The following is a 13,211-nucleotide window of genomic DNA, read 5'->3' as shown; positions in this document are numbered from 1 at the left end:
CGAAAAAAGCCAATGTCTTTTCTACGAAAACAAGAAGATGAATGCGTGCTAATGGAATGGACTTTTGCTTGATACTATTTTCTACATGGTCAAAGAAGCCTTAGCCCTTGAATTAAAGTACGGGAGTATTTTCGCTCACTATTATAAATTATGGTGTATGCTCACCATACACCTCATCATTTGCCACATGTCCTTTTAACCAACTATGGTTTTCATATTCAATGTTTATTTCCCAATTCGAAAAAAATTAACTAGAGTTAAGAGTAAGTACACGTTGGTAGATGATGAGGTACATGATAAGCATTGACCATAATTCTGGTGGTGAGCAAATGCTCTCTCAAAGTACTTGTTGGATTGGGCTATGGCCTATAGGCCTTGAGACTTTGGGTGATGCTTGTATTGACTCGGCTTTACTGAGCATAAAAGTTGGAAGTTAAATTGGGCTCTTAAGTTTGAACTGATGCCCATGCACCCTGTATAGACAAAGGAAGGCCCAGGTTACTTGGGTTTCCTGAGGCCCATATGTACAAGCCCCTTAGGCAAATGTGCACAAATTGGGAACTCAAGTCACTGTTTGGTTTTGCAAATGCGAGTTATGGCAGTTGGTCAAGCAGTGTGCCAATGGTTTTTTCAAACCATTGCGAACCTAGTAAGACCCATCATCTCGTCCATTGGCTCCATATACCTTGCATGACCTACTTCACTCCACAATGGACCTTTGCAACTCAATTCGACTCTACACTCAACTTTTGTAAGCAACTAATGTCTTTGTCTACGTTGGGGTGATGACGGCCTAACCCATAAGGAGCAGAGTGCTCATGTCCCGGCCCCTATCAGATAGGCAATCATGTCTACCCACATGTTAAGTTTTAAGAAAACCAAAAATCGAAAATTATTATTCACCTTTTATAGCAAGGATAGTCTTATACCCCCTTTAATAGTAAATGAGAATATTTGGTAAAGTACTACGAATTCGTAATCACTTGATATTTCATCTCATGCCATCAAATTCACTAAAATACTAAAGCAAAAAGTTTCTGATATTTTTGTATGATATACGTTAAATAATAAACCTAATTAAAATAAAAAAAACTCAAATTTTCAATACAATTATAGTTTTTTAAGTCTAAATACGCACTTCTTTGTATGATATAAAATAAACTTACTTAAATACACCTAGGCCCTATTTAGGCGCAAAGGCAAAAAACCCCAACCCGCCACCTGACTAGCGCCTAGCATACCTTGATTAGGACCACCCGATGTTAGAATCCTGGAACCACTACTGGTCTTATTTACATGCATGTTTTATGGTCCTTGTAAATGAGAATTGTGGCAGAAAAAGACACCCCAATTATTAGTAACCACAAATCCACTCCTATCTAGACTATCCACATAGAATTAATACAGTACACGAAGGAGATAGATATATAGATATAGAGATATATAGGCATGGACGTATTAGTGACAATTTGACAAAATTGTGGGTGGGGTGGGGTGGAGGGACCATTCCAATTTGCCCAACATTTTTGGTTTTGAATGACAAAAGATGTGAAGTAACATGAGGTTTCTCCAAACAACTTGAAGGAGGATCAAGTTCAAGTATATATCTACTCAATTATTCACATGCCGTTCGCATATTCTCCTATTCTTCTTCCCTACCTTGCCCCCATATCTCTTCACTTTTTATTCTATCTTTAGGTTTCTACAAGGAAAACCATACACCATAAAAAAATTGGCACATAATCATTTGGTTTAGTGGCATTCAGTCTTTATTTCGTTGGAAATTTTATGTCCTACTTATATCGATGTGATGACGATTCATATGTAGTGCCTTCGATCTAATACTGTCTCATAGGAATCCGTTAAAAGCAACATACTCAATTTTTCAAAAATTGGATTGAGTCTTCAAACTGTCAAAAGATATGATGATCTATTATTTCTGTTTATTTGTAAGTAAGATATCTCAAATTCAAATAAAATAAATGGCTAGGACATATAAAATTTATGTTGAGATCACTTGGTTATGACTAACTCTAGCTAATTTTTCGTTTTTAAATAAAGTATCGTTGTATAAAATTCAAAACAAAAAAAAAAAAAAAAAAAAAAAAAAAAAAAAAAAAACTTGCAAAAAAATAATGAAATAATATTGATGAAAGGGTGTGGGATTCTGATTTTATTTTTGTATCCTAAGGGCTAAGAAGTCCATATACTCGTCACAATTCACTTGCACAACCCACCACCCCCAAAGAAAACAAAAAATTAAATAAATTAGTTCCACCTTAAAATATAGGGGAAAAAAGAATATTATTTAAATAAAATGTGATGACCCCGAAAGTGGACTGAGAGAAACCTCATATCACAAAAAGTTCGATCCAAATTAAAAATTCAGGACTTTTAAACTTGTCCTACAGAAAATTAGACTCCAATTTCATTTTTTAAGGGACTCATCACTACATTTTAGCCTCTTTTTTTTATCAAGATCATGTGCCTCTCTAGCATCAAAAACTGAACACAGAATAAATTGTATAAAATATATATTTAGAATCGCCCCAACCACTGGACCACCATTTATGCATCATTATCCCCAGTTTGATTCCAATCTGACTACCACCTGAAAGTCCCTCAATGACAAATGTATTGCTCAAGTCATTACCCTCTTCATATCACTATTTTCCATGTGGATCTCATCCTATAATACTTTCTGGTATTTCGAGCGTAACACTGATACGAATTCGATGCAACGAGAATGTCATTGTAACAGTAAGTATTGTGCAAGGATACATATGAAAAAGTTGAAACTCATATCAGTACACAATTGGCCTACAAAACTAACAATGAAATATCCGTTAAAATATAGAGATATCTCAAACCAAGCGTGCTGAGACTGAGAAAGTTAAAACTCATGGTAATGATGTAAGTTGGCCTTGAGATTTTGTTATCTATTTGCAACTGAAAAGCAAGAGAATGGAAGATTACAAGAATTGCATTAGCATCAATGCTAAATTAAACTAACATTACATTAACTAATACCTTCACAATCACCCAAAAAATAATCAGGAAACACCAACCAACAACTTGGGTTTCAAAAGAATTCAGTTAGCCATCTCTCTTCTTATTTTGTCATCCATTTACAAGGGCCGGCGGCCTCTCCGGTCAGGGAAAGGGAGCCATGGCAAAAGCGACGACGGACCCGACTGATATTACATAAACAAGTCATAAACATTCTTCAACTTGTACTTTGTCATACTTTTTTTACATCATTAACAAAAATACAAAAAAAAAAAAAAAATGATCAGACATCTAGACATACCCTTTTCCTAAATCCAACCATTCGATTTTTGTTCAACATGTGCTGCCGCTTTTCGTTCAGACGAGAACGCAAGTCTCGGGCTGTTTGAGCTGTTGTTTGGCTTGCTGCTGGGACCAGTACGCATGAGCTGTTAGGACCCTGTCCAAGAGCTCTTGGGGGACAGGCTCTCCCCGCCTCTGTTGAGGAGATATTCTCGCCGTGTGCACTAAGGTTTTCCACTTATCCTACACAACCCGTAAAAACGACACAATCACAACCAAACCCACATCACATGCCTCACTTTTTAAGCAGTTTTCAAACAGAAAACCAAAAAGCAGAGCAAGCAACAGTAATTAACAGACAAAGTCAGATGTAGGAGATGCGTGTAAGAACAGAATATAAGAGATTCCTTGAGACAGTTGTATTTGACAGATAAAGTTATGCAGATTAACAAAGCCATATAAAGACTGCCTAATCATTTGCCTCTAATTCAAGCAAGCTGTTTGACAGACTAACCAGATCAAACTACGTACCTCGAGTGGGCCCAAGCCACGAAAAAGGATTCATAAATAGTAAAAAGTAACATATGATATGAAATTTAAATTTGAAATTTTTTACCGGGGCTCAATTAGGTAACCAGAAAACCAAGATGGCCAATGCAATGATGAGTAAACTTCTCGTAAGTCAAGAAAATTTGAAAGAAACAATGCTTGTATTCAAATTTCATCATTGGCAAATAGACTCCTTACCTTTAAATCCACATATGTTCGATGCTTAGCACTGTCGAAAGCTCGTAGTTTAACATCACGCCACCTGTAAATAAGTAAAACCATTAAAACTCCACACTGCAGCAGGAAGAGCTCTTTTTTTTTTTTTTTTTTTTTTTTTTTTTCTAAATCGAAAGCTTGCAGTTTACTCTTTTGAGGCCATGGGCCTGAAAAATTATGAGTAAAATTTTAGATTGTCATGTGGACAAAATCAATTTTCTCGAATGTTAAAATGAGAACTTATGCTCGTATATCATTTATACCTTCCAGTACCAAGTTTCTCAACCGCTTGGACAAGTGCTTCCACTTCCGTAACAGAGAAAGGTCGACGAATTCGGCGCTGTCCAATATCAAACCGCCTTGATTTCCTGTTCCCAGGGACCACAGCTAGTGCATCTACACTCATATCTGGAACAGCAACCAGTGCCTTAGAATCTGTTGTGCTTTTTTCAGCTGACATCTCTGTTGGAGAGGGTGCTGAATCATGATCGCTTTCTATGAAGATCCCAAAACTGGCCATATGAGGTTCAGGTATGGGTTCGCTAGTAGGACCCGGTTGGTACCTGGTGCAAAATCATTATTAGCTAAATAGCAACCATCTAGTCTTCGTCTGAAAGCAATCCTAGACTGAGCTTGCATAGCTACTAGACACGACTATTATGTACAACCTAACGGCTAACATTGTAAAAAAGTTTTGAAATCATCCTAGCATTCAATTGGAAAAAGCGAAAAATGAACACAGAAAAGAAGCCCCACCATCTGTAATCAATTAGCACACAGGGAGATAAACAAAAAACTGAACCAGGTGCAAAACTGACGAGGCCAGAACATATTCGCATTACCTTATTAAAGGCTTTAATTCATCACAGGGAAGCATACAGGGAGAATCATCAGAACATAAAGGAGGGGGGTTTCGGGAAGGGTTGGGTTCCAAGGAAAATCCCACAGAATCTAGATGGTCATCTTGAGAAATTCCTGTTTGCAGTAAAGTTTTATTGTCATCTCTCACTTTCTTTCCTCGAAGAAGTACACCAACACATAATCCACCTCCAAGGACAGCTGACACTGCTTCCATAACTGTTTTCTGCAGAATAATCACACATCATCAGGGGCTGAACTAAGACCGTGGGAAAGAACTGTATGTATAGACATTCACACAAATCCACTAAACTTCAACGCTAAACGAGGATGATAAAGACAATCAAAATAGTCCCAAAATACCTTTAATGAATCAACAGTTGCCGTCTCCGGGATCTCAATAAATAGTTCTGGAATCCTGAACGACTTGATCCTGAGCTTCACTGTATAACAAAAACACCTCGTAAGAAGCTCTTGCAATGTTAAGACACCGATCAAATTAAAAGCGTACATATCAAGCGCACGTGAAAGCTTCTCATACCATGAGAATTTCTTGATTGGAAAGATGGGTGCTGACCTGCTACTGAAGAAGACGTCCCAGTGGCTGCATAAATTTTTCAAACTACTTGGTAAAAAGATTCATCCATCTCAAAACACTTTAAAATAATCACACTTCAGATTGAATAGAATCTGGCTTTGAAAATGACCTTGCATCTTTGAACACGAAGCAGAAGCATTGATTCCCTTCTCACGTAAGTCAAAGAATCCCTCTCTACTAATACCTTCATCAGGATTTGGAACCGTGCTATGGTCAAAAAGCCTCCTTTTCTTGAAAGGCATATTCATTTGAGATCTTTGACGTTTGTAGCAATTCTTCCTATTGTGGTAATTTGGTTTCATATCCCGATCTAAAGATTCAGAAAAAGATAATAGTTATTAGAAAACAGATCAGCAAAACCACACAGCATTACCAATAAACTTTAGAAGGAAGCTCGAGAAACTCACAAAAATTTTTAGCACGAGGCGGCCACTTACAGGAATTAGAATGTGTCTCATCCTTCATCTTTGGAGCTACTTTCCAATATTTTGAAGCCAATAATTTTCGTATTCTTTGGTCTCCAATCCGCGACGGAGCTGGCCTTGAATACTTCATTGCGGTACTAGGGTGTGTACACCCAGAGGAATTTTCGTCATCATCTCTACTAACTACATTTACATCATCCCGGCTAGCAGGGAAAGATCGTTGAGGAATATGGTCTACATACATAGGCACCTTGGTGCTACTATCTGAACTATCTAGTGGAGGAGGCTCCCCTTCCCAGACAACCGGATCCTCTAAACTGCACATATCATCCCCGGTACCAGTTAGCACCTCCCCACTCTTAGTCTCATCATTTACTAATATTTTAACTTCACCATCTAATTTACAATCACCAGACTCCCTGTTTCCAGCAGAGCCAGCTTCAAATTTTCCAGTAAGCCTTCCCATCTCATTCTTGCATTTTCCACTCACCAACATATCAGAAACAAACCTCTCCGAACAATTAGAAGTTGTCATAACAGAATGACATTCATTCTGATGAACTGGAGATGCCTTGGTGTGCGAACTTAGATTCTGACCTTGCGAGATATGATCAGATACCAAAGGTATCCTGTCACAGCTGCCTTGATCACAAGGTTCCACTTTCAATGGTTTATCTCCGTCCAGGCAATGTTCCTTACTACCTGCACATTGATCTTTTCCGACTGATGTATGACTGGAAGCGGGAGAACTCTCTCCCTCGATCAATAACTTGCCAGCTACGGTGGCCAACAAGTCAAATGCACCCATTGCATTGTCTTTAACTACCTTATGAACCGCACGTCGCTTCTGAAAACCGTTATGAAACTTAAGCATATGGATTCTTTTGATAAAACATAAAGCATATAAATTGCAAACGTAAAATGTAAATCATAAGGAGTCGTTGGATATGCATACCCTTGCTGATCTAGAAGCTTTAGGAGTGGGAGGCACCTGATAGCCATTGAATCCGTAATCCAACCTCTTCTGCAACACCATATCTCAAAAATCATAACACGAAAATTTACATCCAACTACGAAGCACCAGGACCCAGAATAATCCTTTCAACTAATATACACGTTGCGAGCTACCACTAATCAAAATCCAAAAGCTAGAGTTCCTGAAAACAGATGAACGCAAGCAATGAGTTTCGCAGAAACAAACTAATTGTTAGGATCACAGAAAATAATCTCGGATAATTCACTCGATCATGCAACATACAATCGAGGAGCATATCAATAGAATCCCGGGAGATATCCGGAACATTATTACCCAACATCGATTGCCTTTGGGTTCAAAGAAACCAAAATTAGCATACAAAAACTCCAAAAACGAACAAGTACATATCAAATTACAAACAAGCAGCATAATTTCATGTCCGAAACTCCGATCAGATCCACATGATCTGACTACAAAAACATATACATAGAAACCCAGAAGAACAAGAAACATAAGGAAAGGGGGAAAACTAAGAATTAACAGGAAACAACAATTGACAATCGAACCCATCATACAAAATCCTCAACAGTTTCTGTCGGGAGAACAAAAATTCGCCATTTTTGACGGAGTGAGAAGCGGGAAAAAAGAAAAAGTCCTTAAACCACGGCAAAACCCAAAAGGCAGATCTAAATACAAAATCCAGCAATGAAACAACCAAAATTCTGAAGAAAAAAAATCCCTTAGTTCTCAGGGAATTGTCCGAAAATCTGGAAAAATAAAGAGGTTTAAAACGCTCGGCCGGGATAGACCTTGAAGAACACACAATTCAGATTGGGTCTGCACAACAGACAAAAACAAACAGAGAATCTTCATTTCTCGAGTTTCTGAGTGAAATTTTTTTTATTTCGGATAAAAATTGGGATGGAAATTATGATTTCCACCGGGAAACCCAGATCGAATCCATCAAACCCTTGGAACAAATCAGATCGTCCATAAAATAACCGGAAAAAAAATATCATTTTTAAGACCCGTTTGTTTGCTCAGAATTTCCGAGCCGAAAATCACATAATTCCGAGCCAAAAAAGGCTTTCCCGGTCGAATTCCGCGTCAAATACCAAACAGCTTTCTCCCCTTTCCCGCACTTTCTCGGCAACCAAACACACTGTTCGGGAAAGGCTCATCGAAACCGTAAAAAACCCACCAAAAAACGCAAGCTTTAACAATTTTCGCCAAAAAATCACAACATGCTTACCTCTAGCAAGGGAATTTTAGCTCAAATCTCAAACTGCGCCGAGAAATCGAAAATCTCGAAAACTTTCCGGCAATGTAAGATCGGAGAATTCAAATAAACAAACACAGAAATTCACACCTTTTTCTCACCCATTTTCTCTCTCTTTAATATTTTCCAGGAATATTTAGATCTTTTTCTTCCCATTCAAACAGGACCCATTTCTCTCTCTCTCTCTCTCTCTCTAAAACCAAAAAGACTCGTCTCTCTCCCTCCGATCGCCAAAACCCTCTGAAAACCACGAACCATTGCTTAAACCCCCGCATCCTATACCATTGACCCCTCTCACCGGACCTATCGGTAATTCCCCCGGGGCTTACCGGCTATACCAGGTGTGTGGAAACCACGTAAAGGACCGGTTCTTCGCTATTAAGTGAACCCCACTTTCCAAGAGCCGTGTGATCGTGACACGTGGAGTGTTACGCTATCATGTGGCTGCTTGTGGTCCGCCGGATCGAGAAAAACGATGGGTCACAAAGAATTTATTGTATTTTTTATTGGTTATCATTTCTGCGGGACGTGGAATTATTTCTTATCTGTGGTTAATCTCACATGAAAAATGAACGGATGGCGTTTGGTTGCCAAGAAAAAGATAGAAAAATGGTGTTCAAATTTTGCTATTGTAATAAAATTTGCTATTGTAATTTTTTTTTTCCAAATGGGTTAACTACTTGCAAATTTGACAATGTTGTGAAAAACAAATTGTTTTAATTTCTCAAAGTATGGAAAGGGTTTTCGCAAGTAACAAAATAGCGTTATGTTTCTCGTAAATGTTAGGTTTAATTGCAGGGTTTTGAGAAGAAATTCACTAGGAATAAGATCATGTTCATTCAATGTTTAATATCAAGTAGCATTCTATTACCTCTAATTGTTTGTCTCAAGTGTCACATTAAAGGAGAAGTCAGTTGAATTTTTCAAATAACTGAAAGCGAAACGTTTTATGCGCCTCCCAGCTATCGGGGGTCGAGGGGCAGGGGGTGCATAGCTTAACTTAAGTCTCAATGCTACTCTCATTACTATGAATGAATGATTTGTTTGATTGCATGATTTTGGGAGAGATTTGTACAAAATCATGTTGACCCTATTATTTAACATCAAAGGGAAACTCTAGTTCTCAATTGGATTCCACAAGCATCGCATTGGTGTGGCCTTCTCATTAAGAATGTTTTGTTTGGTCATTGTTCCTCATCGAATAGAACTATTTGTTTGACAATTATTTTTCCCTAACATTGTATCGGTGTCACTCTCTGACTCATTAGACAATGTTTCGTTTGCAGGATTTTGAGAATATATTAATTAAGAAATCTCAAATTACTTTTGAAATGTCTAAACTGAAACAACATTCGTCCTTCAAAAGAATTAAGTGCAAAAAAACATTGATTAAGTAAATATAAGCTGATGAATTTTCTTCACAAAGTGCAATTACCACAAGTAATTACAAAAAGCAGTTTCATTGCAGAGGATAAGAGCTCGTTTGAATGTGCTTTTAAAATAACAAAAAATGCTTTTAGTGAAAATCTTTTTGGAAACAATCCTTAGTAAAAATGCTAATAAATCCTGAAATGCACTAAAAGTGCTTCCTGGAAGAATTACATAACCGATGCTTCTTGTAGAAAGCACTTAAAGTGCTTTTGAAACTCAAGAACATTTTATTTAAAAACGTTTTTAATCATTTTAAAAGTATATCCAAATGAGCTTTAAAACACAAGACAAAGAAATTAAGGTGGTGGTGGACCGCAAAGAAGTAGTAGAGATCCAGTTGTCTTTTTGTTTTTTTTTTTATTTATTTTTTTTAAATCAGCGGATGATTTTGCTACAACAATTCATCTTTCCAAGAGTCGAAAAGACTTGAAGAGGCATTTCAGTATCTTCCGACAATCATCGTGTGATTCAATAGTACTATAAATCGAACCCAATACCTGATATATTACCGTGTAAAATACGAAGCTAAAATTTATACTCAAATGTTGATCTAGTCGTTTAAGTCGTTTAAGTGACCACTATTTTATTCCTTGCTTCCTTCTAACACTAATCCCATCCCAAATCTCTCTCTCTCACACCTCCCCCCCCCCCCCCCCCCCCCCCCCCTCACGCTCTCAGATCTACAAATGGTTCTCCTCGAACACGGATCCGAACATTCATCAAGGGCGTATCAGTCATTTAACACCATCGTAAATTGTTAAGCATGCGTTAATCTTTGTTGTATTCGTCGGAGCAGTTATCCCGATAAGTATGTTGCGCGCTTTATTCATCGTTGCCAAGAAAATTAAATCAATTAAAAAAACAAAAAAATAGAACCGGGGTGGGAGTGACGTAAGAGGGAGACCCCCGAATCCTACGTGGCGAAAAGGGAGGTCCCGATTGGTCGCTTTTCGGCGAGTGTAATTATCTCCACCGGAGAGGGACAGCCGCATATGCGAAAGTTTAAATTTTTTGAAACGAGTGGGACCCGGGGGAGGATGTGACGGAGAGGAATCTCCGCTAGACGCGACGGCGACGTGGCTGGTGGAGAGCCACGATAGGTAACGGCGTTGAGTTCGGAGGATAAGGACGAGGTCGCGGGCTCCGCCGCTGAAAAGAAAGGAGCTTGAAGTTTTTTTGACGATTAATTGAAACATCGTGTGGAGTCGACGCGTGGCGAACGAAAGAGTGGGAAGCCGCGGACAAGGCGCTTCTCTTGTGTTGTACGGGAACGTGGGGCTTATCGTCACATGTGGCGTGGAGGGAGTGGCTGGAACTAACTCGTAGAGAAAAACAGGGTTCTGTTTCCTCGGTTCTTTGTTTAGAAAGTGGTAGTTTTTTTTTTTTTTTAATTTTTTTTTTTTGTACCAAAAATTAAAAAAAGAGAAAGTGGTAGTTTTCTTCTTGGTCAGAAGAAAGTGGTAGTTAGGAACACTAGGTGGGAAGGAGTTTGGTTCCAATGTTTTCCCCCCACTTTTTTTAGGGTTTAAAAAGGTGAAGAAGATGGTGAAACGAGTGTCTACAACTAGGTTTGGCAAATGAGTAGTATTTGTCTCGTTCGTGTATTTTCATATCATACCAGTTATCTTAACGAGTCATATCGTGTCAAATTTATTATTTTAATCGTTAAAAATAATCGATTGACGAGTTAAAGGTGTTTCGAAAATAGGGGTTATATTCAAAATAGGGTAGTTACAGAATGTGAGTAACTAATCAAACAATAAAATACAATCAGCCGACTAACTATTTATATCCTGTAGTGGACAAATTTTGTTTAGAAATATTAGTGGACGAATTAAGTAACGTGGTTGTTTTCAAATTTAACAAGCGGTGAGAAATATGTCAATGGGATTAGCATTTTGTAGTGATATATCGTTTGAAAGTGTTTTTAAAATGATTGGAACCGTTTTTAGAGAAAATATTTTTAGATTCCAAAACCACTTGAAGCTTTTTTTTTTTTAAGAATTCATTTGTATTTTTATTAATGATTAGTTTAAAAAAAACTTTTTCAATTATCTTAAAAGCATTTTCAAACAAGCCCATAATTATTATTTAACTTAGTTCTAATACAACATATCAAATGCATATGTGTAGCTTTTTAAAAATATAGAACACGCCTCATTGGGTGCCCCCATCTTTTCATCCCAAGTCCTGCCCTACTCACCTCCCCTATCACCTCCAACCCCCACCTGCCCTTCTCATCTGGCCTGCCTCCGTCGCTATCTACCAGAAATAGTAGTATGGATAACAAATAGGTTAAAGTAAGAAAGCATTGGAGAGCTCACAGCCTCACGCAAAGGAAGAAGCTTCACCTTCTAGCTAGCGGCATCTATGAATGCATGGTTAGAAAAGAACGTGTGGGTGTGAGGTTACCAAAAAAGGTAAACAAAATTTGTAAACTTTGTTTGGCCTTAATAGTTGTGTCGATAGATAATCCAAACTGCAAAAGACAAAGTGTTAGGGAATGAAAAATGCAACGGAACCTTGTTGAGAAAGATATGTAAAATGGGACTTCACGTTACACGAAGTCCTACATATGTAGATGGGAGGGCGAAGCGGAGCATACGTGGTATCAGCAGTGTGTTACTTTTCAGAGGGTCTCACTAAGATTTTTTAGCGAGGCCTTTAGTCGAGGCGAGTCCCTTCTAATTTCATTAAAACTAGTTCTAGCAAATACGGGATTACAGTAACCTTTAGTCCAATTTAGTTCAGTTAAAGTGAGAACAAACAAACGCACCCCTAAAGTACAATTAGAGCATCCCCAATAGTAACTTGAATAATATGTTTGTAAAAAATCTAATTGGCGATCAAGATGAACTCAAAAAAACTTTAATTGATCAAGAACACCAGTTCAAGTAGCATGGAGACAGAGTAGAGACGTGCACGTACAAGATCCTTAGTTTAAACCCTTAATTCGTCGCATTTAATATGTAAATTGCTGTTTATTGACTATTCCGCAGCTTAGAGGACCAATAAAAAGGGAACAACCAGCTTATTCTAACTCTGGCAAATGAGGGATCATGATGGTTCAAGATTTGTTTTTCACTTGTAATTAACGTAGGTTTTTATTGTATGATCATGACGTTTTGCTGAATGTCGACTACCTTATAATCTACCAAATTTTATGCAGTTAATTAATGAAATAAACAAATAAAAACAATTGACTTCTCTTATTTGTGTCCAAGTTTAATTAATATTTTTGGATAGTACTATTTAGTATATGTTAGGTACATGACGCTTTTTTTTTCTTCGATCAGATTGAAAATCTCCGACAAAATTTTTATCGAAACCCATGTTATGCACCATATCCTCACTATTGTACATTTTCTAAATTCCATTAATGAATATCGTACTTTAAAAAAAAAAAAAACATTTTTGAGTTTTTTACCAAGCACCGGAGTTTTAGACGCTTTGATTCTTGGGACTTTTTTGACCCAATATATAAGGAAAACATATTGACCCTCCATTGCAATACACCCATAACAAAATCCCAGATATTTTGGTAATGAATTTTGAATATTACTATATATACCCGAATATAATAAAAT

General features: G+C 37.6%; 1 protein-coding gene across 2 annotated transcripts; it reads right to left on the bottom strand.

Moving 5' to 3' along the window:
- Positions 1-3,080: 3,080 nt before the first annotated feature.
- Positions 3,081-8,542, bottom strand: LOC137715104 (telomere repeat-binding protein 5). 2 transcript variants are annotated; one of them, XM_068454329.2, is made up of 10 exons: positions 8,167-8,542; positions 6,893-7,095; positions 5,920-6,784; positions 5,622-5,822; positions 5,456-5,518; positions 5,278-5,357; positions 4,899-5,140; positions 4,320-4,619; positions 4,039-4,102; positions 3,081-3,534 (listed from the first exon to the last, which is right to left on the bottom strand). In XM_068454329.2, the coding sequence occupies exons 2-10, from the start codon at positions 6,971-6,973 to the stop codon at positions 3,367-3,369; spliced, it is 2,064 nt and encodes a 687-aa protein (XP_068310430.2). In that variant the 5' UTR covers positions 6,974-7,095; positions 8,167-8,542; the 3' UTR covers positions 3,081-3,366. The 2 variants fall into 2 exon arrangements, with proteins under 2 accessions (XP_068310430.2, XP_068310431.2); XM_068454330.2 differs by having other exon boundaries at positions 5,950-6,784; positions 8,167-8,541.
- Positions 8,543-13,211: the final 4,669 nt, after the last annotated feature.

Source organism: Pyrus communis, chromosome 3, assembly GCF_041283825.1.
Source record: "Pyrus communis isolate YQ-2024b chromosome 3, ASM4128382v1, whole genome shotgun sequence".
Classification (NCBI taxonomy): Eukaryota; Viridiplantae; Streptophyta; class Magnoliopsida; order Rosales; family Rosaceae; genus Pyrus; species Pyrus communis.
The sequence above is the reverse complement of the archived record's forward strand: the minus strand, read 5'-3'. Positions and strand labels throughout refer to the sequence as shown.

Coding starts and splice junctions, on each gene's coding strand:
- LOC137715104 (XM_068454329.2), bottom strand. CDS start 6,973: ATGGTGTTGCAGAAGAGGTTGGATTACGGATTCAATGGCTATCAGGTG. Junction 6,785..6,892: donor AAGCTTCTAGATCAGCAAGG/GTATGCATATCC, acceptor AACGGTTTTCAG/AAGCGACGTGCGGTTCATAA. Junction 5,358..5,455: donor CCAATCAAGAAATTCTCATG/GTATGAGAAGCT, acceptor TTTGTTATACAG/TGAAGCTCAGGATCAAGTCG.